This window comes from Rattus norvegicus, chromosome 3 (assembly GCF_036323735.1).
Source record: "Rattus norvegicus strain BN/NHsdMcwi chromosome 3, GRCr8, whole genome shotgun sequence".
Lineage (NCBI taxonomy): Eukaryota > Metazoa > Chordata > Mammalia > Rodentia > Muridae > Rattus > Rattus norvegicus.
The window spans coordinates 26973918-27001595 of NC_086021.1; the positions used below are offsets into that span (position 1 = coordinate 26973918).

The window sequence follows — 27678 nt, forward strand, 5'->3', positions numbered from 1 at the left end:
ATATACTATTACATTAATATACTAAATCTGCTACAGGGTCATCCAGGTTGGCATACTTATCCCCTATGCTAAACTTCTCCAGTCCAGAGGCTGGGCTGCCCTTCCCCCAAGTTGTCCTTCCCTATGTATTCCAGCCATTTTGCCTATGCCAGTCTCTTGGTTAGTCTCTTGGCCTAAACTGCCTCTCTTGGCTAGCAGCTTCTCTCCCTTTCCCCACCCACTTCTCCTTACATGGCCAAGTTCCATCTGGTTATGTCTACTCTGAACCTGCCAAACATACATGCCTCTCACTACTCTCTCTCTCTCAGATCTACAGTAAACTTTCTCCTCCACCATACCAAGGTCCTTTCCTTCTTTATTTTTTTCATTCAAAAGTATCATTAAATAAATATCTGAAAACATTAAATATATACTTGGATCTGCATAGTTTTATAGTCTATGAATATTAATTCTTTATGAACTCCTCATCTCAATTTATGAATGTAAAGGTCACTTAATTTTTTTTGGTTCATGGTAGCAGACCAATTACAAGTTGGTAATTTTAATGATAAGAAAGTATTAGCTCTTAAAATCCTGTTTATCATAGTATATTTTATCTTTGGATTTTGACAATACCCTCTAAGAGCAAATGTCAGAAAGAGTTACAAGTAAATTCATGTTTACACTAATTCTGAGGGAAACAACTCATTTTAGGCAGAGGGTATTATTTCTTTTTAAAGTATTTCTATTGTTCTTATTCCTTTGTTGCTTTGCTTTTTGTTTTGGTTTGCTGGTTGTTGTTGTTGTTGTTGTGCTGGGGATGAAATTCAGGGCCTCGAGTATGCCTTTCAATTGCTCTAGCACCAGTTTAATTTCCTGAGCCATATTTATAACACTAAACTAAACACACAACGTATAAGGCACATGGTTCAGGAAAAAAGAATTTATCAGTCATCTTGTTTATCAGCTCCCAAGGCACCATGCTATACTGAGAGATTCATAACAATATACAAAATAACATTCTAAATTTATATTATTTTGGTTTTATCTTAATATAAAAACAAAGTTAGTAAGTCAATATATGACTACCTCAAATCCTTTGTGATATCAGGAAATACAGGAAGAAGTCAATAGCTACATTCACTGAAGCTCTATGGCTTTCTGTTGTGACTGGAGAGGACAAAGCAAAGTTTCCTCCATTTTGTCTTCTTGCTGAGACTATTTCAGGTTTATCTAGAAATTCATCTCCTTGATAAGATGAAATTTTCTATGGAAAATTTCCCCACTTTATTCTAGGAACCAAGGTCAGAATGTCCTACTAACTTATTTGTGTGGAAACCCTCTATAGCTAAAGACTTAATTTAGCTGTTTCTGTTAAACTACTTGCTTCTGCAAAGCCCTTCCTCCTCTACCCACCTGAGAATGCTGTCATGATGTCATTTGGGCCTTTAAAAACCCTATGCTCTGGACACCTGGGTCTACCCAAATACCTTTGTGTGGTCCCAGCCAGCTGGAATAAAGATTTTCAATTGACTCTGTAATAATACTAAGTTTTAGGCATGTGTGGAGATGGTTTCCTATGTAATATAATATTTAGTAAATCAGGGATAAAGGCTTACCCTTGTAATCTCAGCATTCAGTAGGCTGATACAGCAGACTTGCCATTACAGAGAGGCCACAGCACCTAAAGAAAGTATGGTCTATAAAATGAGAGTCTGTCTCAAAAACAGTCAAAATTAAAAAAGCAAACAAAGAAGTCTTGTGTGAAATGATCCTTGTGAGACAATTATAAATCAGCTCACTTTATTAAGCAAATTAAGAGTATACTGAGCCCTCTAGCCAGCTGACCAGAAGTATGTTTGTGCCTGGGAAAAACTCTGCCTAGACAAAAAGTAACTTTTTATCAAAAGCCTGCAATGACATCATATCTGATGCAGGCCAGGGGAGCTTACAAATATAAACGTGGATGTGTACAACATCCCAGCAGGTCATTCCTCCAGAAGAATCAGACTGTTTTTTGCATATCCAAATCTTTTCTTGGCAAGGAAAAGGGGCCATTTTGGTGTTGTGAAGCACTACCAAGAAGAGTGGAAACCATTTATTGACAGGCAAAAGTAGCTCCCAAATGGAGGAGCAGCAAGCTGAGGGCAATTTGACCATTAATTTATTTTATTGTATATTCCTGTTATATTAAATGAATGTAGATGAGAATTTATTTACCCTTCCATTATTTTAGAAAAGGCCTATAAAGATGAGGAAAAGGTCATATTTATAAATAACAACCTGTAAGCTTATCTATTTCTATCATTAAGTAGCATGTTCATTCTTTTCCTACAAAAGACCGTAATTGCTCTGGAGTCTTGCTTTCTGTTCTTCTGTCAAAGTTGCTCCATCCTCATGAATCAGATCTATTCCGATCTTTTGGTGGTTTTATTCAGGAATTTAATTAAGCTGTCCAAGAAAATTAGTTTAGTTTATGCTCATTATAAACAAAGCTTGATTATTTGTCATTATAAATAGATTCTAAGCCACAGAGATTAACTTTGGGTTAAGAAGGGGCACAGACTCTTCAAAGAGACGATTCCACAACCTAAATAATAATGCCATCATGGGAATGAGAACACCATCTATCGCTGAATTTCAGACTCAAGAACAAGGTGCATATTTTACATAGCAACACAGACCTGGCCTCCAGGTTCTCCTACCATCCCTCAGTCCCTACCTAGTATACCCCATTCCCAATCCTGAACTGACGGGGCTGCCCTTCTGCCAGAGGCTCTTTGCTATATATATTTTGCTCAGATATTTTGGTTTCTCCTCTCTTTGTCTCCTCCTCCTCCTTCTTTCTCCTTTCTTCTTTTTCTTCCTCTTCCTCCTCTTCTTCATCACTACATTTCCTTTTCTCTACATGTACTCTTTCTCTCTCTTCCCTCTCCCCTTCCCCCTAGCAACCCACTGGTCTCCTTCCTTGGGTAGAGTGAACTCACCTCCCTGATAGCAGCTTCCTGCCTTTATATTTAATCTGGCTTGAATTGACTTGTTTCACTGGGAAAGAAATAATGTATCAACTATGAGTTAAGGCTTTGTACTATAAAAATCATAGCTCCCTGGACCTTTCTTCTCACTTCTGATGGGAATTATCAGTTTATTATTATAGAAATTATTTATGAATTACTAAATTACTTAGTAACTTAAATATATACTATTATTATTAGAATAACTGAATTATTTAAAACAAAACATTAGCTTCATTTAGACTCTCAGTCATTATACTAGACATTTAGAGTAGCACACAAAACAAAATAATACTCATACCCTTTGTGGAGCTTTGGACTGAAATCTTATTGTCAAAGTAACTTTTTGGAGGAAGGTTATCATATAACTTTTACATTATAAAATAAATATAGTATCATATATGGTATAATATATTTTATATATTGATATGTTTTATAAAATGAAGAATATATTTTGTGGAGCATGGTATGGTATGATGAGAGAACATACCTCAGCAGGCCCAAGCTAAGGCATCCCTCCCCAATGCAGTACCAGCAATATGATGGGTGTAATAGAGAATAGAGTTTATTTAGGGAATGGGAAGTAGAGTTGAGAAGGCAGAGAAAGAGAGGAGACAAAAAAGGACAGAGAGAGAAAGAAAAAGAGATGAGAAGAGACTGGCCAGGAGCACATGGAGAGAAGGGCGGAGGAGAAAGGGAGGGAGGGAGTAAGGGATCAGACAGAAAAGGGCAAAGAGTCAAAGAGAATGGAAGAAGCCAAACAGTTCCTTTTATTGTACGCCAGGCCTACCTGGATGCTGCTACTGTTGGATGGAGCATAGAAGGAATTCCAACATATATGTATATATATATATATATATATATATATATATATATATATATATATATATTATAAAATATTAGTATTTTAAACTTTACAGGACCTTTTAAATGTGTCAGAAACTAAACCTTAAAAACAAAAAAAGTGAATGGAATTGATTGTTACAAAAGACAACTTAGAGAAAACAAAGAACCAAATTTATAGTAATCCTTTAAATATTTATTTTAGTTTTAATTATGTATGTGGGGTAGGGTATGTACACATAAGTGTTGACTCCCAGAGAGGCCAGTATATGACATCAGATTCCCTAAAGATGACATCATAAATGGTTAGAAGGTACAGCACATGCATGTTCCAAACTGAACCCTAGCAGGTCCTTTGGAAGAACCATCCCACCAGCCCATGATTTTCTGATGCTATTAATAAAACATATGATAGAAACTACTGTAGAAGAAAGTGAGAAGATTAACACTCTGTACAAGTAGAGAAATATTTAGGTTTTGTCAACAGAGAATCAATAAATATCACCTTACTCAAAAGAATGGATGACACATATTTTATTACTATTCTAAAAATTTCCAGTACACTAAGAAAATGGAAAGAACTTTACTATCAGTAAGCTAATGAAACTCAAGTCTCATGTTTCCAGTTGGGCAGTGTTTAGCCTGAGTATTAGCTTTTAAGGTCACAACTGGAAGTGGCTCAGTTCTTAGAAAGTCTAAGTTGTCTTGGAAACTTGTAGATTTCATTTATAAGAAATAATATTGTATTCTATTATGGGATTAATTTTAACTTCAATATTTAAATAATATGTATTTAATATGTAAATAAATCAGCATTTGGTCAAAATATGAGTTCTGAATACTCATGACTTATACATTTGCCTCAACCACTATAAAACTCAGATTGTTGTTGAAAAGTACCTTCCCCTCTTTCTTAACACTAAATTCAGGCTCTTGAAGATCTTTCATAATTTCCTCTTTGAGGTCCAGTGGTGCTGTTTTGATAAAGTTGCAGGTTTCTGTCAAAAAATCCCAAAGCAGGTCTCCATTTTCATTACCATCAATAAAACAGTCTGTTATGTCCATAGTGGACAAAAGGTCGTAACATTCATACTTAATACCCAGGTCGTCCAGTATCTGAGCAAGATCAGAAGATGTGACATACTGGCAGAGGTCATCCCTGGGTAGGCGGAATCCATATTTTTTCCATAGCTTTTCCCAGCCACTAGTTCCTATGCAAAAAACAAAGTTGATGCTGTCTTTATTTTTTCTTTCATTTAGCCTCTCTCAGTCATTATACTAGACATTTAGAGTAGAGCACAGAACAAAACAATATTCATACCCTTTGTGCAGCTTAATTCAAGTTGCATAACAAAACCAGGGAGAAGATTAAATAGGTAATTAAATATATCATATGATATAAATTGTAAGCCAAAAACAGAGTAAGGCATAATAAGTATGGTCAAAGACATTTAAATATTGCTGTTTTACCTATAGTGATCACAGAGACTGTTTCATGTGGTAACATTTGAGGACAAATCTCAGCAATCATGTAGACATCACAAGGAAGATTACTCCAAATGGAAAGAACAGCTATTAGGGATTTGAAGCAAATGCAAGGTTGGCACATTTAAGAACTAACCAGCCAGCCAAGGAACTTGGAGTCGAATGAGCATGAGAAAGAAGTAAAAAACATATCTGTGAAATATTTCAGTGTAAAAATTCATCACTTAAAACAAAATTCAAATAGTTTATACTTCCTATTCAGTTCATTTTTTCATGTTGATAATCAAAAAATTCTGCTAGTTAGTGCTAAGTGAGTATTTATTAAGTTAAAATTGTTCTGTAGCAGAAGCAAAGGAACACAGAATAAATAGGATCTATATCGTACACTGACCACTAAATGATCTGATTTTCTTGAATAACCTGTCTTTCTTGTCCTAATTAGTTTTATTTATTTAGCCTACATTGTTTTGTCTGACCACCTCCATATACAGCATATATGCATGGGAAAATAAATATTCTCTTTTGGTTGTACTTTAGAACCTTGTAGTCCCAGTATCACAAAATACAAATAAACAACTATTCAATTGAATTCAAACACATGTTGACCATTTTCTGTTAACCCATAGCTTATACGAAGCTATAGTAATAAACTGAAAGGCAAGGGCACTGATCTTTAATTTCCTTAGCTCATAAAAGCCTTTGATATGAAGGGAGGGAGTACTCAATATACTTTGGATAAAATCTAATGCCATTTGCTCCATGTTTTTAATGGATACACATGAAAGCGTATGACTGAGGGAACTAGGAATAATCTAGTCAACTAAGCTGATAGAAAATGGACAAGATATTTGGCAGTAATATTTCTATAACTGGGTTCAATATCTTATTTAAGCACGAAGCAAACTGTTTTAAAAGGTGATTTTTTTGTTTTATAATTCATATTATATATTTATTTAATATTTCTGACAAGTATAAGGAAATTCCTGGAATATTTTTTCTTGTTTTGCTCAGTGGTTATGTTAAGAAGAAGATAATGTGACATTCTTCCCAGAAGTAGTGACTATGATAACAGTAAGACCTTATTTGAGTTCTAGTCTAGTGAACTGAACGCTCTTAGTTCTTAACTCTCATTTCCAGGAACAATATCAACTAAAAATGCTTACTTCTTACAGATGACAATATCCTATTCTTCAATGAATAATAAAAGCTTGTGAACTACATGTTTGAAAAAGCGGAAACTATTTCTACCATATAAATTGCATCAACTGAATAATTTCTAGCTCAGGATTCTTTTTTAAAAAATGCTTATTGTCGCTTTTACTGACCTTTTGATTCCATATAAAAACACACAGAGCTCATTTGGATCCCATATATGGATAAATGCAAATAACATGGCTCTTCTAGCTCTCTGCAAATAGCCTAAAATTAACTAAGGCTTAGAAGTAAAGTGTATGTATGTTAAAGTACACTCTGTTCATACACCATGTGTCCTCATACTCTTCTCTGTGTCTGTTTTGTTTTCAGATTTCTTAGTGCTAATAACCTATGGGTATATTAACTTTTTTGCTGCAGCCAGCAGACTATTCTATCTATAAAAGGACTTGATCAATTCTAAAATTCACATAGAATACCATATTCTAAACCATAAAATGCTTTTCTTTTTGGCAAATACCTAACAATTAAATATGAAACTGCTCAAAATGTCAGATTCATTAGAAGAATTGTGATTAGTATAAAGTATGTTAATTCAAGATGAATTTCTGTTTAGAATAGTGTTTCTATTTTACTGATGCTGATCATAAGACATTTCACAACATTGAAAACTGGGTTTAACTTCGTAATACAAAGTACTCTTGACCAAGTGTCCTAATTTAGTCATGAGTTAGAAAAGATTCAATTTACTTAATCTCTTCAAAATGGAAAACCAGATCTTGCCCATATAAATGAGTAACTTTAACTAACTAGAGGTAAAAGTAGTATATCAGAATGTACGCATAGGGAGTTGGGCGTATGCAAGAGTTCCTGGCTCTAAACCTTCATGTGAAGTAGAGCCCAGGGGTGATAGGCACAATAGCATCATCCATTTAGAAAAATACTCCTTATACATGAAGACAAATTTTGTAGTACACAGTGTCATTGCTTGGAGCTGATATCTGGTAATGATTACAAGGACTGTGGTGTATTTAGAAAAGTGTCACTTAGCAACAAGTGAACAATCCAGGAAATCCATTAAAGAACTACTACAAAGACAGAGAAGAGTGGCGGGTGCCAATGATACTCAAGTGACAGAGAAAGGAGGGCTGTTAACTTTGAATCCCGCCTACACTCACAGTGAAATCTTACAAATGACCTTCATGCCAGTGTCTCGTTTTCTAAGATTTACCTGTGTTCTTTGTGCAACACTATGACCCTGGGAGCAACAAACGAATTAAATGTCTTCCTTGAAAATTAAAACTGGATAGCAAAGTAAGCCAAATGGAACATCTTATAGGTATGTAAGAAAAGCTATAATTTACTATGTTGCTAATGGCTTTAGAAATGCAAATTAGTATAATATAGTATTCAGATGAACAGGAGCATCTAAAATAATTAAAATTTTAGTTACTTTTTTAGTAAATCACAAAGATGGGGGAAAGCCATTCAAGTGACACAATATATGTAAATATAATCAGTGTACTTGTTTGTCTCTCATGTTAAAACTACCATCACTTGAACTTTCTGTTCCATATGGCAAAGCTGTGCTGCTTGCTCTTTGTCAACTTGACACAAATATAGACACACCTTGGAAGAGGATTCTCAATTGAGGGATTTCCTCCATCAGATCTGCCTGTGAGCATGCTGGAAGGACATTGTTTTACAGTATAAATGGAGCCATCAGTAGGCCAATAGGGCTAGAAGCAAGCCAGCAAGCAACATTATTTTGACATCTCTGCTACAGTTCCTGCCTCCAGGTTCCTGCTTTGAGTTTTTGCTTTGCCTTTCCTGCCTTGATGGACTGTGACCTATAAACCACTTAAACATTTTTCTCCTCAAGTTTGTTTTGGTCAGTGTGTTATCACAGCAACAGATGCAGACATACAAACACAAGGCAAAGAATTTTTCCTTTCATTTTTTTCATTTATGTAAGGTTTTATTATATTTTCAGCTGTATTTATTTGTGTATGTGTGCATACATGTGCATATGATAGATATATATGTATGTTAAGCTGGAGTTACAGATAGTTGTAAACTACCTGAAGTAGGTGCTAAAAACCAAACTGCAGTCCTCTACAAAAGCAGTATGTATTCTATTTGTCATCTCTAACTCCTTTATAAGATGCTCTCTGAATAGATAGAGGCAAAAAGATTTTGTTTCCACTAGATTCTTTAGACTAAGCCCTGTGGCAAATGGCATTTCTACTAATCTAAAAGTTAATTTGAAACTCATTTCACAACAAAGACAAAATATACTAACTTTTTCTAAACATATGTATCCATGCATCTGTTTACAATTACTACTTTAACATCCAGGTTGACTGAAATGGCTTACCTGACACAAGAATAATGAGAATTTTAGCATTGGCAGCTAAGAGACCGTGGAAGAATTTCAGGGTGGCTGGGATATCCTTTACATAATATAGCATCTAAGTAGGAAAGAGAAAAGAAACGAGATGGTTCTCTATGTTGATTTGGATCAGACTTGAGGAAATCTAATAACAGCCAGTTTATTCCCTGTGTATTTAAGGCCAGGGTAATTGAGGGGGGAAAAAACATTTCCTCGTGTAATATAATCCACAGTGATAAGGAAGTGTAATTCCACTGAAACTTGATTCAGGGTACCTGTCGTTTCTTCCAAGAAGCTAATACAGGTAACCTATCACTAGGTGGCTTAAGGCTTAAGGGTATGGTCTGGTCTTGGTCACATAGATAACATAGAATTCATTTCTTTATTTTTCTTTTTTTCTTTTTTTTTTTTTCGGAGCTGGGGACCGAACCCAGGGCCTTGTGCTTCCTAGGCAAGTGCTCTACCACTGAGCTAAATCCCCAACCCCATAGAATTCATTTCAACTATTTGCCACCTCTGGTCTGAACAAAAATGGCTCCACAGGCTAATATTCCTGAATGTTGCGGTGGCACTCGATTGGAGGAAGTACGTGACTTGGGGTGGGTATTGAGGTTTCAAAAGCCCATGCAAAGCCAAATGTCTCTCCCTCTCTCCTTGTGGCCTGCAGATACAGGTATAGATCTCTCAAACTACTTCTCCAGCATTGTATCCATCTGCATGCTGCCATGCTTCCTGCCATGACGAAAACGGACTAAACTTCTGCAAGGAAATGTACAAAATGTAGTCTGAGGAGAAAAGAAGCACCAAGACCTGTTAAAAAGGTAAGTCCAATGCTCAAGAAAATGAAAAGTTGAAAGAAAAGCCCGATTCCAAGTGGAATAGAGTGGTGACATCAGAGCAAGACCCGGGCCGGCAAAGCTTTCACCTTGTAAATGGGAATTAGAGAAAAGCTTAGGCTTGATAAGAATGTATTTAACAAGGAAGGAGCATGTTCTAGCCCCAGCAAGCAGAATTGTCAGTTTTGGCCATGTGGTTTGGCTTTAGAGTCATGGATTCAAAGAAAGGGGCTATGGAATCTCCCTCAGTGACTAAGGAAAGCCACTGGAACCAGGCATGTGTCAGGGGTGTATCCCTGCATGGAGGCCCAGAGCTCTGAAAGTGAAGCCTGGATTTTGTTGAAAACCTCCAAAATATTGGGAATGCCATCATGATGGGACATTAGCAGAGGAGAGTTGCTACAAGGTATGGACCCAGTCCAAGGAAAAGAAGTATGTTGCAGTCAACACAACTAAAATGAGTTGGAGATCTGAAGAATACTTTGACATTAGATATAGCGATGCAGAGTTTGGAGTTTGTCCTGATGGGTTTTGATCACTATGCTCCCTTTTGGAATGGTAGTGCATATTCTGTGCCATTGTATGTTGGAAGTATGTGATAGGGTTTTAATCATTTTGACTTTATAGGAAATTACATGAGTCTCAAAAGAGATTTTGAACTTCGAACTTTTAAACAGATTGAGACTGCTATAGACTGTGGAGACCATTGAAGTTAGACTGAAAGCATTTTCCATTATGAAATATGTATAAGGGCAGAGAAGTGGAATATGTCGGTTTGACAAAGAAAGGCCTTCATAGAATACATAGTATTATATCTGAGTGCCTTACTTTGTAAGAGTTGTCATGGCCATGGTGTTTTTAAACAGCAATATAATACAAGAATACATGGACAGATAATAAAAGATTAATTTTCAGGGGGCTTTTTTATTAAAAAGTATGACCGATTAAGATTGAACGAATGATCAGCAGCAGGTGACAGGAGGAGAAAAGAGAGGAAAACTAGGAAACAGCTGCATGAGGGCAGTAAACACATCTAATAGAGAAATAATGTATGATTAATAAATATGCTACTTGTCTCCTGGAACATAAAAGATTTGTTTTCTAAGGAAATATAGGCTTGGAACTGCTTAAATATGCTGAGTTTTGAACTAAATTTTTTTCTTTTTTGGTTTTTATGATTCTACTTCTTTGAATTCAATGATATTTGAACTGTAAGAAGGATTACAACACTGATATACTCTTTATTATTCATAAATTTCAGTGATGCCTAGAATTGAAGCCTTATGGCGTTTACTCAATAATATTGCTGATTATCCACTGCTGCTAAGTCATAGAAGTAAAGTCCTTCTAAATGATTGGCTCACTTAAGTAACATATTATTGACCTAATATTATAAAATATGTCCCTTTTATTATATGTATACTATCGAAGATACCTACTAATGGAAAAACTAGAAGTTTCTGAAAATGTCTGAAATATTTAAGATATAGATATAGGTAGAGGTAGAAATAGAGACATAGATAAAGGTGGAGATAGATAGATAGATACATACATACTGGCCATCTATGCCAACAGAGCCATTGAAAACTCACTAGGATATATTATTATCACTTTATAGTTCTAAACAAGTATCTTTTCATATGTCAAAGAATATTTGTATTTTCCTTTTAAGGCAGAAAGTGGTTGCTTATAAAACTAGAAATAAAACATTTTCATTTTGTGCACTCTTCATACAAACTTGAGGAAAATATCTTTTTGGTGGTATATTTTGAGACCATTTCCTACCTGAATCATATGAATAAAGTCCCACTTTGGAGGTTCTTCGTCTTCTTCCACTACACGTTTTTGATATTCAGATGATGTCTCCTTATGCCAAGCAAATTTTATGTTCTCCATGTTTGATGTCTTTGCTACAAGCTCTAAATACTCAGAAAAGGTGGCCTTCAATCAATTTTAATTACAGAACCCATTATTTTCATTTAAATTTTTAATGCAATGAATGTTAGAAGACTATGATGGCTAATCTTCATTGTTAACTAAACTACTTCAAGAATTAACTGAAATCCAAGAAGTTGGGCAAACTTGTGTGGGGGGGGGCAGTCTTGATTGGATCACTTGGTGTGGGAATGCCCACCCTAGATCCAAATCATTTGAGGTCAGAATGGGTCTATGAATCTAAGACCATATCTTCTGGTGGTAGCCCACATAAATGAATGTGAAAAAAAGGAAGCTTTTTTGTCTGTTTGTATTAACTTTCACTGACAAGTTCATCTATTGTGCTGCTAAGATATTCCTTTACTTTTATGACTTTATAAGTATTTTACCTACTTCTCTGGGATTCCAATCCAGACTAAAGACCAGCTGAGTTATTCAGTCTTACATACTGAACAGCTACTGGATTTGTGGGCCCTTGTATCCAAAGAAAGCCACCGTTACATTAGAAAGAACATATCCTGTAAGCCACTCTGCTACACTCCCCTCCCCAACACACACACACACACACACACACACGCACGCACACACGCATGCACGCACACGCACACACGCACACACGCACACACACATATATATACATAATATGTAAATTCTATCAATTCAGTTCCATTAGAGAACCTTAATATACGGACATAAAAATGGCACTTTTTCTTTATTATGTAGCTAGCTAAGGAAATCAGAAGGTTTGTCTAGACTTTTTTTTCCCGTAGTACTAGACAAACTTGGAAGTGGAAGGAAAAACTAAGAAATAAATGTGAGAATGTGGTTAAATACAGGCTATATTACTGTAGTATAATGATTAAATCGACTGCAGATTTTTATGAGTAGAAATTTGATATAAAACAGATTAATCAATGAAGTCAAGAAATTCACTGTCTGTAGCTTCAGGTCTTTTTGTTCCTGTTTTCTAAGAATTAATTAAGTTTTTCTCTAAATAAATGTAACAAATACATAGTAGTCATTGTGTTATTAACAATTTGAAGAACACATATATACAAACACAAACAAAAGACAAACTGAGAAGCTAAGCCTCTGAAAATAGAATTTAACATATACCTTTGTACTTGACAATTTGTTCGGCATTTGGCTCTACAACTTCATTGTTAATACAGATTCCTGGGTACTGAGCCTGGACTTTGGAGAGAATCTGAAGGTCAATTTCACCTAAAAGGTAAATAAATAGAACAAGCTACATTGAATGTGACAATTAAGAACAACTTGAATTGATTTACTTGTTGAGTTACATTTACAAAGAATTGCAAAAACAATTAACATTCAACTGTTGCATTCCCTTAATATCTACGATGTTCAAGCACTGGATTTGAAGTAGAAATAATAACTCAGCATAAGAAGGAGTATGAATACCATTCACTTATTCTTTCATTCATATAATCTCCACTTATATCTGTTACTGCTCACTGACTCAAAGCTTCCAGGGACTAAAGGAGGCAATCACTAAGTTTTGCTGTAGTCAAATATAATTTTAACTATTTGTCAATTGAGAAATATACTTAAGCCAGAAATATTAAAATATGAGAAAAGCACAACTTGGAACTGATAACTAATTTAATACAGAAGAAAACTTAAAAGAATATTTAAAGTAAAAAGTTAAGGGATGTACATACAGAATATAAAAATGTCAGATATTTTTTTAAAAAATTCATGCCAGGTACCAAGTGCTCTCTTCAAAAACTACTGTCTTGGGGGTGGGGGGAAGGGGTTAGAACACTTGCTGATCAAATTTAAGGACTTGTCAATCCTGAAATTTGTTTCTTAACACCTCCATTTGCACACACACACACACACACACACACACACACACACACACACCAGCTACAGCAGACCCTTAAGGCTTTGTCTCATAATACTGTGCCATATGCTTTTGTTGCTCATTATGTCTAACTTTGGGAAGATTCTGTCAATGCCACTCACACCAAAATTTTATAGGTTAACATCATTTCATATTTTGTCAAAAGATATTTACATTTTAATGAAAGTCAACATGTAACCTAACTAAATAAGAATGTCTAACTTAATTTGGATGTATCAGCAATAGGAAAAAATGAAACAGTTTTAAACAGAGAGGTTCAAAGAAACACATAAAGAACCAATAATATTTATTCATTGTCAACCATATTTTATATTGTACTTTATATCATCTCAATATTTATCCACCATATGAATGAATTAGGTATTATTATTATTTATTGTTGATTATTATTATTTACTACTGCTACTATTATCATTTTCTGATGAGTAAAATGAAGTTTGGATAGATTGTCTTAGTTAGATTTTTTTTTTATGGCTGTGATAAAACACCATGACCAAAAGTAACTTGGGGAGGAAAGAATTTGTTTTACCTTATGCATCTTCTAAATCACTAAGAAAAGCCAGAGCAGGAACCTGGAAGAGGGAACTGGGACAGAAGCCATAGTACAGTTGATTACTAGCTTTCTCCTTGTGGCTTGTTAGGCCTACTTTCTGATAGGACCCTGGGCCACTTGTCCAAGGACAACATTGTCCACAGTGGGCTGTATCCTCCCTCATCCATCATCAAAAGAGAAAATACCACATAGACATTCTAACAAGCCAATCTGGTGGAGGCACTTTTCTCAACAGAGGGTCTGACTTTACAACTGATAGTCGCTTGGGACAAGCCAACGTAAAACTGGCCAGCATACCAGGAGAACAAGAATCTCTGAACCAAGCAAGGCCACCTATGAGCTCACAGAGATCGAAGCTTCAAGTACAGAGCCTATGTGGATCTGAATCATGTATATATTATATAGTTTTAGCTTAGTATTTTTACAGAACTTCTTAATGTGAGAGCAAGTATCTGTGACTTTTGTGCCTGCTCTGTTCTCTTTTCCTCCTGGGTTGCTATGTCCAACTTCTATATATTTTTTGCTTTGTCTTATCTTTTATTTTGTCATGGTTGGCTGTTATCCCTTAGAAGCATGTTCCTTTGTAATGAGGGGGTGGATCTGGAGGGAACTGGGAAGGAGTATAAAGAGAGGAATTATAATCAGGATATATTGTATAAGAATAAATAAATCTGTGAAATGAGTATGTGTGTATGTGTATGTTTATGTGTGTAACAGTAATAATTAAAGAATAAGAGGTCAGGAGAAAAATATGTGATGAAATACACAGGTGGGACTAGAGATAGAAAATGAAAGGGTATGATTATTTTTTTCTAAAAAATATTTTTAAAAAACAAAATAGATTTATGTGTGCTTCTTTCTCAACAACATGAAAAGCAATATTTCAAGTTTTCCCTTGTACTGTAGTTTACTCTGAAGGGTTTCATGGAACTAGAGAGATGGTACAGTGGTTAAGATCCTTTGTAGCTCTTGAGGAGGGCCAGAATTTGGTTGCAAATATCCACATGATATCTTACAAGCATTTGTAATTCCAGTTCCATTTCTAGCCTTCACTGGAACCAGGCATACATGTGGTGCATATATACATTCATACAACAAACTTTTATACAAAAAAATTAAGTATTACCTTGAAACCTTTACCTATGCTGTTTATCATCTGTAATCAGTAGGCTTTAGAACTTCCTTATTCTGCTTCTCTGGTATCAAGCATTTTTTCTAATAAACAAGTCTTTCTTTTTTCAGTTCTACTAGCATTGCCCTTGCTCTGACTAAAACCATATCAAGATCAGTTCAAGAACATCAGAAAGAAAGGACCCTCCCTCCACACTATTATTTTCAGCCCAGGTGGGAGCCAATCTGTGAGTTCTCTGTGTATGATTCAGTTCCTTCCCATCCCTTCTCCCAGTGCCCAGCCTCATGTAGGAACTGCATTTGTGAGTACTCTTGTTGAGTCTAACTCACAACCCTTATCTAATACCAATGTTACCCATTCTTTTCTGCCTCTCAAAACCAATGTAAAATCTATTTCTGCATGTTCTCTTGCCCAGGCACAGACAGGATCCATATCCAAATGTTATCCTGCTGAATCAGACCCAGGTCCAACTGTGCCTCAAGCCCAGGTCCTGCCAGAAGCCACACTCTTCCATGCTTTTTCAAGGAGTCCTAATCCCCCACCCCTTTTGAGATAAGAACTTCCCAGGGGACTTTGTTCAACTAAAACCAAGCAATTTTATAAACCTAAGACTCCTGTATCATACAAATTGCCAATTAATTGGAATCACCCCAGGATCATCAATCAATAATCAACACTGAGTAGGTGAAGACTGACCCGATCAGTCCTCCTACCTGACATGAAATCAATAAAGTTCTTTCAACAGCACGAATAGAACCAAGTCTCCAGGCAAAACACACAAATAAGAATTTTATATGAAATGTATGACCAATCAAATAAATCCACATGCCCCAGTCCCATATAAAAACACAAATAATATGAGAGAACAATAAATATAGCCCCTTTAGAGACTACTGATAGTGTAGAAATACTCCCCAATGGGAATGACCTGGATGAATTTCAGAACATAACATTCTAAAAAATCATAAATATCATTAAAGAATCAGAAAACAGAAGACACAGGCAAATCTTGGGTCAACATAAAGAAGACAGATTTAATTGAAGTTCAAGAAATTACAAACAAATTACTGAATCGAATACAGTAATTCCATTCTGGTAGGTTGTGCATGGTATTTATGGTTTCAGTTCCCTTTAATAAATAGAATTACTAAAGGCAATTAAGGGTTTAAGAAAAGTTAGACCCAAGTTTGTATTATTTCCACTCCTAACTCTGTTACATTCTACCAGGTGATAAATATCATTTTTTTACATCTATTTTTCTCTCTTATATTACATCCTAACTATAGTTTCTCCTCCTTCCTCTCTTCCCAGTTCCCACCCCTCATCTATTTCTCCTCCATTTTCCTTCAGAAAAGGGCAGGCCTCCCAGCGATATCAACCAAACATGACATGACAAATTGAATGGAGACTAGGCTCCTCTCCTCTTATCGAGGCTGAATAAGGAGACCCAATAGAAGGAAAGGGTCTCAAAAGGAGGCAAAGGAGTCAGAGACAGTTCCTGCTCCCACTGCTATGAGTCCTATGAGAAAACCAAGCTACAAAACCATATGCAGAGGACCCATGCAGGCTTCCTGGCTTTCAGTTCAATCTCTGTGAGCCCCTATTAGCCCAGCTCAGTTGATTCTGTGGATTTTCTTGTGATGTACTTGTTCCCTCTGGCTCCTATAATTCTTCCTCCCTCTTTTCTGCAAGAGGTGATAAATATATTAAAAACCCTTTAAGATCTCAGGTGTCTGAACATTAGCTTCTTCAGTGTTAAATGAAGCCCCCAAGAGAGGGTAGGAAAATAAAACATAGTAACACCTAGAAAGTATCAAGTAATATTCTCATAAACAACAAACCAGTAATAGTTCAACTCCTCTATTCTTCTTCTTCTAAAAATACAGTGCTTGGATATTACTATTCCAGCATAAAAAGGAGGAAAAAACATTTAAAAATGTCTAGTCAGGTATAGTGGTGCATACTTGTAACCTAAGCAATAAGGATGCAGAGGCAGCAGGATCAGGAGTACATGTCCAGACTGGCCTATACAATGAGACCTCATCTAAAGTAGAAACAAAAACAAACAAACAAACAAACAAAACAAGACAAATGTGTTAGTGAATTCTGGAAAGCTCCCTGCTCATAAACTTCATTTACCTATTTATCGATCTTTCTGTCCTTATGTTTCATATCTATAAAATAGGCCTACTATAGTTTATGATAAAGAATTACTATAAATATTACAACAGATGGAGATAATTTTTCATAGTTAATGATATTTAATAGGTATTGAATAAATTGTAAATATATTTTTATCCCCTGATTGTAATTGTTACTGCCTCCATCCACTAACCTAGGCATGGTCCTGGAAGCTTCTAGACTCTGTACAATCTAATTTAGGTCTAGAATGTTTTCAGACTTTGAGACTTGCTACTAAATAAACTCACCTTTTCTTGTTCTTTCTAAACTCTGGCTCACTGGTTCAACTCAGTTGTTCTGGCTCAAACACCTCTCCAAGCTGACTGATTCAATCTGGCTTCTCTCAGTTTCTTACTGAATTGTTCTGCTTGACTTCATATTATCTTTGACAATCTATTCTAATCTTCTGACTTCTTATTCTCTGGTTCATTCTGCCTTTATCTCTATCTAGCTTCTTCTCTCTTCAGCCTGTCTCTGTACAATTGTTTTAATAAAACTGCCTTCTTTTTTCTCTGTACTGCCCCTCAAATAGCTTCTCTTTACTTTCTCTCTTCTCATGAGAATTGAGCATATCCTATTCTGTCAAATCTTTCTCTGATTTTGTCTGACACTCAACTGGACATCATTTTCAAGCATGGATGCTTCCTTCTACAAACTAACTTTATCTTCATTGTTTAGGATTCCAAACAGAAGGATTAAATGTGTAACAGGTTTTTTCAGTAAATAAGACAATCTCAGGTTTTACAGTGTGATCACATATCCTGCAACAACAAATTGTAGCTATTATATATTAATTCAAAAACATTTTTAAAGATTTTTTTGTTTGCTTTTAGTTATGTGGTATGTATGTGTCTATGCATACCTGTAGTGGGAAAATTAGTAAAGCCATTGTATCTGGAACAAAGAATTGGGATTGTTTTTAGGTACAACAAAACTGTGAAGAAATCTTTTATATCTGATCAGTGATTGTTATCTGTGATTTATGGAGCTGTATTTCTGAAGGATCCAGAAATATATGGCCTTCTCATGACTTCAGTCACAAAACTTGGAATTTTTGTCTTACTGAACACTGTAAATGCTGTACAGTAAGGATTGAGAAATGCATCAGTCATGTGTTCCTCAGGCAGCACATAGAACAGAACAGATCTGGTAGAGGAACCTGACTTACTCTAAAGTTAACTTTCCTGTAACAATTAATAACTACACTTCCACAAAACTGATAGGGGTTCAGTCCTCTGAGGCAGATCCCCTTTCTGCTACAAAGTCGTATTACATTCTCAACTGTCTCTCTTTATTTGATCAACGACATAATTCAGATTACCAACATGGACCTTGTGTATGCATGTGCCAGCACAGGTCAGAAGAGCACAGTGAATCCCTTAAAGCTGGAGTTAGAGGATCTTATAAGCTCCCTGACATGGGTACGTGAAACCAAATGCCTCAACAAGAGCAGGGAATGCTCTTAACCATTGAACTGTCTTCCCACCCTAATGTTTGAAAACTAATTTGTATTGTCTTACTTAATAGCAAAGGTCATTTAGAACCCCATTATCCAATTAATAGACTATATCCCAACAGGGACAGGGATCTGCAAGATACAAATGTGTATTTTAGGAAAATTTCAATACCACATCATGATCCGTGTGTGTGTTTGTGTGTGTGTGTGTGTATGTGTGTTTGTGTGTGTGTGTGTGTTTGTGTGTGTGTGTGTATGTAGGAAGGTAGGTAGCATATATGTATATGCATTTATATATGTATATGTATACATTGTGTGTATACATGTATATGTGTGTTTGTATAATGCCAGACCATTGCTTCATTCTTACTAATTCTATAGCTATACAACTGAACTTATTTGTTTTTCTAAGTACTTAATATTTTTAATGTTTAAAATTATTTTATTATTTCATGTGTGTTCATCTGTATTTGGGTATCTATGCAATATATGTGTATCATGTCCTCAGAGCCCAAAAGAGGGCATTGGCTCCCCTGAGACTGGCGTTACCAGGCGTTGTGAGCTTCCATGCGGGTGGTGGGCATCTAGTCTGGGCCTCTGGAAGGGCAGCAGTGGCTACTAACCAGTAAGCAATCAGTCCATCTCAAATATACCCTTAATTTACAAATGATGATTTTTTTTCATTTTGTTCTTCATCATTCATTTTTCAAGCCTTATTAAATTAGCTCAAAGAAACTTGCTTGCTTGGCTTTTAAAACATTGGCTACAATGTCATGTACACTTGTGATCCATTCTCCCAAATGTGTAAAATGCTTGTAGATAGCCCTAAATTTTATAGACTACATCACCAGGTCTACATTTTTCTCAGTAACTGCTATTTTGCTATTTATTAGTGATTCAAATTAGAACTTTCTTAAGTTCTATATAATTAAAACCTCATCTAAAGGTGGAATGAATGTCTAGAAGCCCAGTGGGAGAGGAAAAAATATGACCTCAATATATTAAATAAAAAAAACTTAAATTTAAAAAATTTGTGTCTTCAACAGAAACAAACATATTGACAGCCATGTGAATGGAGAGAGGCTTACCTCTTTCCCACCTAAAAGGCTACTCAAAAACCATAGATTTTTGGACTATAAGCAACTCTAATAGCCCAAACATTCAAGATATTAGTACCTAAGCCCTTTTCTAATACATGTGAACAGGTTGGGTTTCCTCCCTCTTTATGCTAGTATTAAAGTAACAGATAATTGACTCTCTGCACATTTACTTCCACTTCCTAGCAGGTTTACTTATTGCCAAACCCTTACAGTGAACTGTGAAATCGCTTTCTTGGCCTTTCAATTCCTGGGAATAGATATTTTTCAGGTTTTTCAACAAGAAAAATTCGAAGGCAGCAATAAATACATTCAATTTATGTTTTCTTGTTTCTCATCCCTAAATTCTGTCTTTCATCATTCTCAATTTATTGATCTACATAGTAAAACATTAATCTTTGCTCTCTGCCATCTCCTAGTGAAGTAAGAAATGGAAGTAATAAACCAATGTTACAAACAATTTATCAATAAAATTGTGTTTTTAAAAAAATTACATAAAAGTGAAACTTAGCTAAAAGAGCAGGTCTCTGCCAGTCAGTTTAAGAAAAGACAACATTGGCTGACAGCCACTAATTAAGTCCTGTATTTCTTATCAGAAAAAGAATAATTACAGCAAGCAAGCATGATGACCCTGGTTAGTAGTCACTCAGGAAAAGCAGCCCTGGTCTGTCTTTACTGGAGTTTCTGCTTTGTAAAACAATTGTCCAAAGTTTAACTTAGCACCATGAACCTATACAATCTGAGTGGTATTTCTGTTCAGGGACAATCAGGGACAGTCTGCCTTTGCTGCACTCCTCAGAACACAGCACACACTTGTATTGCTGGAAAGACATTGTACTACCATTACACTTCAGACCGTTTAGTACCCATTCTAATTATATTTATTCTGCTGTTATCTTAACTTAACAGATATGCCAGCCCATTTGCTGACCTAACAGCTAATATCAATAAACTTCTGTGTTCTCTTAATATTTTATTTGAGAAAGGAGATGAAATTAAAAGGTGCTAAGATTATATTTTTTATTAAACTTTCTTTAAATTTACTTATTTTTATTTTATGTGCACTGATGTTTTGCCTGAACGTATGTCTGTCTGAGGGTGTCAGATCCCTAGAACTGGAGTTACAGACAGCTATGATCTGCCACTGGGTAATGCAAATCGAACCCTAGTCCTTTGGAAGAGCAGGCAGTGAATTCTCTTAACCACTGGGCTATCTCTCTACCAACAAAAAAAAATATATAATAATCAAATTTTCAAGTATTTGGTCATTACTAAATTATAATTTCTTTTTCATGAGGTTAATAATTTTTACATTCATTTTGTACAAATTGTTGGATCCTGGCCTTTATTCTACCTAATAAATAGCGTTTAAGTTATTTGTAAGTAAGGATAAATTACATTTTTGTCCTATTTCTGACCTTCTATAGAATTGCTGGTTTTATATAAAAAAACAAATGCTGTGTTACATAACAAAAACCACCCAAGTACTCTCAACTGATAGCAATAAAATTATTACCAAAAGATTATGAGTTCCTACCATAATGGAACCACAAATAAAACACTGAATAGAATTAAATTGTTGGATTTTGTTCTGGCTAATACTTGTAATACTTTCTTATACTGGAATATAATAACTGAAAAAACATAAATGTCATATATGCAAAGTCCACAACAAGGAGAATATATTGCCAATAACTTCTTTCTAGAGCATAAGTGTTAAGTTAGTAGAACTGTTTTTTATTAGCATTTCTGCTTTCCAAAAACACTACAGACTTCTTGTCTTCCATGTGCCATCTAACATGAAATAACACCTATAAAAATTAAATGATAGTTAGTAGCAAAACCCTACCAAGTTTAATTTTAATTTAAGGAAACATCGATATTAAGAAATGGACCAAAAAGCACATTCTATCAGATTTAGAGTAGAAATAATGTTACCATTCAAAAAAAAAAAAAAAAAGCAACTGCTAAAGTCAATCTGACATGACTATGAAACCCTGAAAAACAAAAACAAAACAACAAAGAACAACAAACCTATTCCTGGCTGTTCATTGCTTCTTATTAAAGCATACATACATAAAGCTCAGTTGGGCACTGTAAAAGTTGGCTTTAAGGCTCTGTCCATGATTTGTCTTCTCTATGATTTCATCATGGCTTATTTTTATTCACATATTTGTTTCATACATTTCTCCATCACTAGAACATATAATTTGTAAATAACAGTGCTACAGATGAGGGAAATTATTTTAAAACTACTCAATGGAGTTTTCTATCAATTTACTTTCTTTTGAGCTGTATAGAGTCCTAATAATTGCTTGGATTATGAATAAATCATGAGATTTTTTAAATATCTTATCATATACATATACAAATAGCTGTGATAAACACTAGTTTTGCAAAAGAAAAGACTGCACTGGCAACTTTCTTCTCATATTTCTGAAATTAAGAAATAGCCAAAGAAATAACCAAAGAACATAAGCACTAAGTGGTATAAAAGCAGTATTGCTAAACTTCCTTCCCAGTGGAAGATGAAACCAAGGTCTATTCCTTCTCCTAATGAAGATATTGAGCTTTCTTACAGAGCAGAAGTGAGGGGTTACTTACAGGATGTGGGCACTACTCCACTGGCCACACCTGGAAAGCCTCAGTCAATAGGAATGAGTACTACCCATAGCTACCTCGATGGACCTCTCTCTGGTTTTCCACATGGCATATATATGGATACATAGTCTATATATAAATATATTGATTCTACATATATTCTAACCCCTCCCGTGGGCTATGTACAAGTTTGCTAGTTGGTAAAGAACAGTTGATACTTGGGGGTAAAGGATAATAAACTGTTAACAAGGCCAGCAAGGATGACTTTTTTTGCAAGAGGAATGGGGAGAGTAAATGGCCCTAGATGGCAGTTGCTTTTTCACTTATGGGCATTTTTAGTTTGTTTGCTTTGGGCATGTGTTTCTCAATTGTGCTGGGAGAAATGGTTTCACTGCCATAAATGGAAAGAACACATTTACCAAAGGTATGTAGAAAATCAGCTGAAGTTGAAGAGTAGAAAACCGGGACAGTGAACCTGCAGTCTGGTGACTGACTATGGTGAGATCCTGTGGTGTATACTATGGGAACTGAGCACAAAGTATAGAACAAAACCAATGACCAGATTTGCAAGAGATTAGAGTTTAGAGACTGACTTGGAAGGACAAAGGTCAAGGATGATATAAACCTCTTAATTCAAGATGGTAAAATATGAGAAGTATTGCTTCTCTAAGACAAGATATGTGATACTTCAATGGATGGTGCTTGCCTTGAGTTTGTCAGATAAGCATTACCTAGTTGCAATATGTAAATCCAAACTATATGAAATACCACTCATTGATAACAAGGACACATTGTCTACACAGCTGTTAAATGTACTACTTACTTATTTCATTTGATTAATAAAAGCTAAGTATATAATTTTAATTTTTCTTGAAGTTCTTCTTATGTTTCTGACCAGTTTCTTAGGAAGAATGACCTAAGAAGATTCCATATTCTCTCCTAGAGAAAGCCTGGTATCAAAACAATGTTCAGCCTCCAACAAAAGAACTCTGAGTATTCTTCCTTTTATTTTGATAAATTCTATTAGTGCTTAGGTGTATCTTGATGTAAAGAATAGTGTACAGTGTTTATAAGATAGTTTATAAATAGTACTTATAAGATAGCTCATAAGAATGTGGATACAGAGAAGCTCAGGAGACAGAGGCAGGAAGATTTCTGAGTTCAAGGCCAGACTTGCCTACAGAGAAAGTTCCAGGACAGCCAGGATTATACAAAGAAACCTCATTTAAAAAAAGAAAAAAACAAAAACAAACAAAAAATAAGTGTGAATACATTTGCATTAGAAATTCAATTTATTTTATATTAAAAGACAATTAACTACATCATAATAGGTGTAGTTTTGTATGGTTTTTTTTTTTTATACTCTCTAAAGCACATGTGATGCTATCAAGTCATAGACCTGATGCTAGGAGGCTATCTGAAACTCATATGCAACACCTTAGAAATGACTCTCTTTACTAAGTCAATTAAGAGGATATTCTTTGGGTAACTCATCACAATCAACAATAACCTCAATTTGTCTTTGTTGCTGTCTTTATCTAGGTGGTTAAAGATAACAGAGTGAATGGATTTTAGGATTAGCCTTATTACATTATAGCACACTGAATTTTATGAAGAAATGAACACATATGCCACCATAAACTTGCCATTTTTTTTTACTGAATGGCACTTTCTACAGGCTCTTGATTTCCTTTGCATTAATATGGGTTACAATACACCACATTGATATGGCACTGAAAAGATTATAGTTAACAAGATTAGGACACTCAGTATATATAGTTTCCACTTAGACTATAATCATAACTAGGTCAGCATGTTTTATATTAATATATTTTAAGTCAAAGATGACTAATACCTTCAAATGAAACAAATACTACCCTTGAGAAGAAACTTGTTCTTTTAGTGTTTCAGAGTGTTTGTCTTACAGGAGGAACAGCATCTGCTCAGCACTTTGTAAATGCTTTCTTATTCCAGTCCAGTAGAGATGACTTGGTGTTTCCATTTTGCTAATGAGACAAAGGTCAGCTTATGTATCAGTAAAAGTTACATAGTTCATTAGGGATAGTTACAAAAGACACATGTATCAACCTGCTTTTCCAGAGTTAGTATGTTTTCCTCTAGAATTAAAAATTCTTAAGGATAATAAGGTCAAGTGATTCTAATGAAACACAGATAAGAAAGTACTTTGAATGATTGAAAATTAGAATTCATTCAGAAGAAAAGAGCAGTGAGGCCAATTCATTTAGAGATGGGGCTACAATAATGTAAATTAACTATGATACTAAGCATATATTCACCCATATTGAGATGTTTTTAATGAAGGGAGCTGTGCATCAATTTATATTCTAGTGAAAGTTACCTTTCCTCACATGGACCAATAACAGTGATAATCTTCTAAGTTTCCCTGGTTTTCTACTTACAAAACAAAGAATAAAAAAAAAAATCTCATTTCTTACCTGTCCTACAATTTATAATGAAGGCTAATGTCCCAAAGCTTATAAATTTATTGAGAGCAATAATTTGAGTTGAATGATCATAACTTGATATTTTGCAAAAAAGGGAAGTGGCTTTCTAGAGCATGAACAATATGACTATCAAATGCCATGGTGCCTATAGCAGATTATAAATTTTATAAGCATTATTCATACCTGCACCTCCGCCTATACTCAGAATCTTAATTTCTGCTTTTGTTTCTCCAATCCTGAAAAGCAAGCAAACACATAAAATTATACAATTTAAAAAAACGTGAAAGGTGCTTTGTCAATTCTGCCTATCAAGTCTATTGATAAGCAAAGGAGATTGAGGAATGGACAGTGTCCAATATGAAAGTGAGGTCATGCCCAGAGCTCCCTGCTACCAAACACCTTGGGAGAGAGAGCTCACCGCCAGTAGAGATGAACTCTCAATCATAAATATCTATGCTCCAAATACAAGGGCACCTACATACATAAAAGAAACCTTACTAAAGCTCAAAGCACACATTGCACCTCACACAATAATAGTAGGAGATTTCAACACCCCACTCTCATCAATGATCAGATCATGGAAACAGAAATTAAACAGAGACATAGACAGACTAAGAGAAGTCATGAACCAAATGGACTTAACAGATATTTATCGAACTTTCTATCCTAAAGCAAAAGGATATACATTCTTATCACCACCTCATGGTACTTTCTCCAAAATTGACCATATAATTGGTCATAAAACAGGCCTCAATAGATACTGAAAGATAGAAATAATCCCATGCTTACTATCAGACCTCCACGTGCTAAAGCTGGTCTTCAACAACAAGAAGGGAAGAACGCCCGCCCACATATACATGGAAGCTGAACAATGCTGTACTCAGTGATAATCTGGACAAGGAAGAAATAAAGAAAGAAATTAAAGACTTCTTAAAATTTAATGAACATGAAGGTACAAAATACACAAACCGGGGACACAATGAAAGCTGTGCTAAGAGGAAAACTCAGCTCTGAGTGCCTGCAGAAAGAAACAGGGGACAGCATATGTCAACAGGTTGACAGCACACGTAAAATCTTTAGAACAAAAAGAAGCAAATACACCCAGGAAGCATAGAAGGCAGGAAATAATCAAACTCAGAGCTGAAATCAACCAAGTAGAAAGAAAAAGGACCATAGAAAGAATCAACAGAACCAAAAGCTGGTTCTTTGAGAAAATCAACAAGATAAATAAACCCTTAGCCAGACTAAGGAGAGGAAAAAGAGAGTGTGTCCAAATTAAGAAAATCAGAAATGAAAAGAGAGACATAACTACAGAATTAGAGGAAATTCAAAAAATCATCAGATCCTACTACAAAAGCCTATATTCAACAAAACTTACAAATCTGTTGTTGTAAAAATATAAAAATAAAAATGTATTGGTGTCTTTTACCCCGCTAGGTCTGCACCTCGGTGTCCCAAGATATCTGCTAGATATCTTGGCGGAAACACATCCCAGCCACACACTTTCCTTCACTCAAACCCTCACATAAAAGAACACACAACACAATAATCTTTGACCCAATTGGTAAGATATAATTGCCCACTTAAACTTACAAAGCCCGGTACCATCCATCCCTTAGGAACATTGATAACAACCTGTAAATACACAGAGCAGAATCTTAACATCACCCACCATGGCTTCTCCCCTCACTCCGTCTCCTCTCTCCTCCTTTCTCTCCTAGTCTCTTCCCCTTCCTTCAAACTTAACTTCTGCCCATCCTTCCTTCTCCTCCAATGACAGGCCTCTTTCTATCCTGTACCTGCCCCTCACCAGTACTTTACAGATTCAATGGAGAGGTGGGTCTGGTGAAGTCCCCTGAGTTCTGAGTCCTGGACTAGGCAGCTGTCCTTGGGGCAGTGGAATTAGCATCAAAATACAGTAACTTTCAGGGCCATCCACAACATTTCCCTCTTTTTGTCCAGTTAGAAAGCTTTTTCACTTACATATAAATTGAGTACAATTTTAACCATTCTACAATTTGTAAAGAATATCACATTCTCAACACCAAATCCATCACTATATCATGTAAAACAGAACATTTTGTTATCCATTCCAGCTTAAGAAAGGCTTAAAATATATATCTTGGCTAGCTTGTATACTATCTGATAACTATCTAATAAAATATGTATTTTCAGAGTTAAACAGCCTGATAGGCTATGAGAGTATAATCAGTCTTCAACCCCGTCAGAAATCTTTGAATGACCAAATATCTATACACATAGGAAGCCTAACACGGCTTCCAGAACTGAGAGGTTGTAGAGGCAAATCTCCACTAGCACAGTCCCCTGTTAGCAACATGTGAGCACAAGTCTTCAGCCTTCTGGCCCAAAATCAACTGAAGACTCTTGAAATGCAGATTTTGAAGGGCTGATCACCCTGCTTGGCAGACTTTATCAGTCAACTATTCTGCATAATTTGTCCTTTTCTGGACAGTATTAGTCTGAAGATGAAACAGGAAGTTTTGTCCAGTGGCTGCCTAGCCACAAGGTATTGCCTCACCTGTAGGTAGAGATGTTCACATTCTTCATTAAATCCACCAAAGGGTAACTGTTAGGAGCAGATATGTCTCAACAAAAGATAAATAACTTTAAATCTCAAATTTTGTGGATTTCTGACGTTTTTGAAA

The 27678-nt window shown here is 35.4% G+C and overlaps 1 protein-coding gene and 1 long non-coding RNA gene across 4 annotated transcripts in view; one reads left to right on the forward strand and one right to left on the reverse strand.

Moving 5' to 3' along the window:
- Positions 1–27678, forward strand: part of LOC134486056 (uncharacterized) — a 176293-nt gene that overhangs the window by 98359 nt on the left and 50256 nt on the right. For all 3 annotated transcript variants that reach the window (XR_010064729.1, XR_010064731.1, XR_010064730.1), the window contains exon 2: positions 9533–9686. This is a non-coding gene — a long non-coding RNA (uncharacterized LOC134486056). The remainder of the gene's footprint in view (positions 1–9532; positions 9687–27678) is intronic.
- Positions 4357–27678, reverse strand: part of Hnmt (histamine N-methyltransferase) — a 32018-nt gene continuing 8696 nt past the window's right edge. The window contains exons 2-6 of the mRNA NM_031044.3: positions 25196–25248; positions 12753–12860; positions 11487–11620; positions 8851–8944; positions 4357–5047 (exon numbers count right to left, since the gene is read on the reverse strand). Coding sequence (NP_112306.1) covers positions 4686–5047; positions 8851–8944; positions 11487–11620; positions 12753–12860; positions 25196–25248 — 751 coding nt within the window. The 3' untranslated portion in view covers positions 4357–4685. The remainder of the gene's footprint in view (positions 5048–8850; positions 8945–11486; positions 11621–12752; positions 12861–25195; positions 25249–27678) is intronic.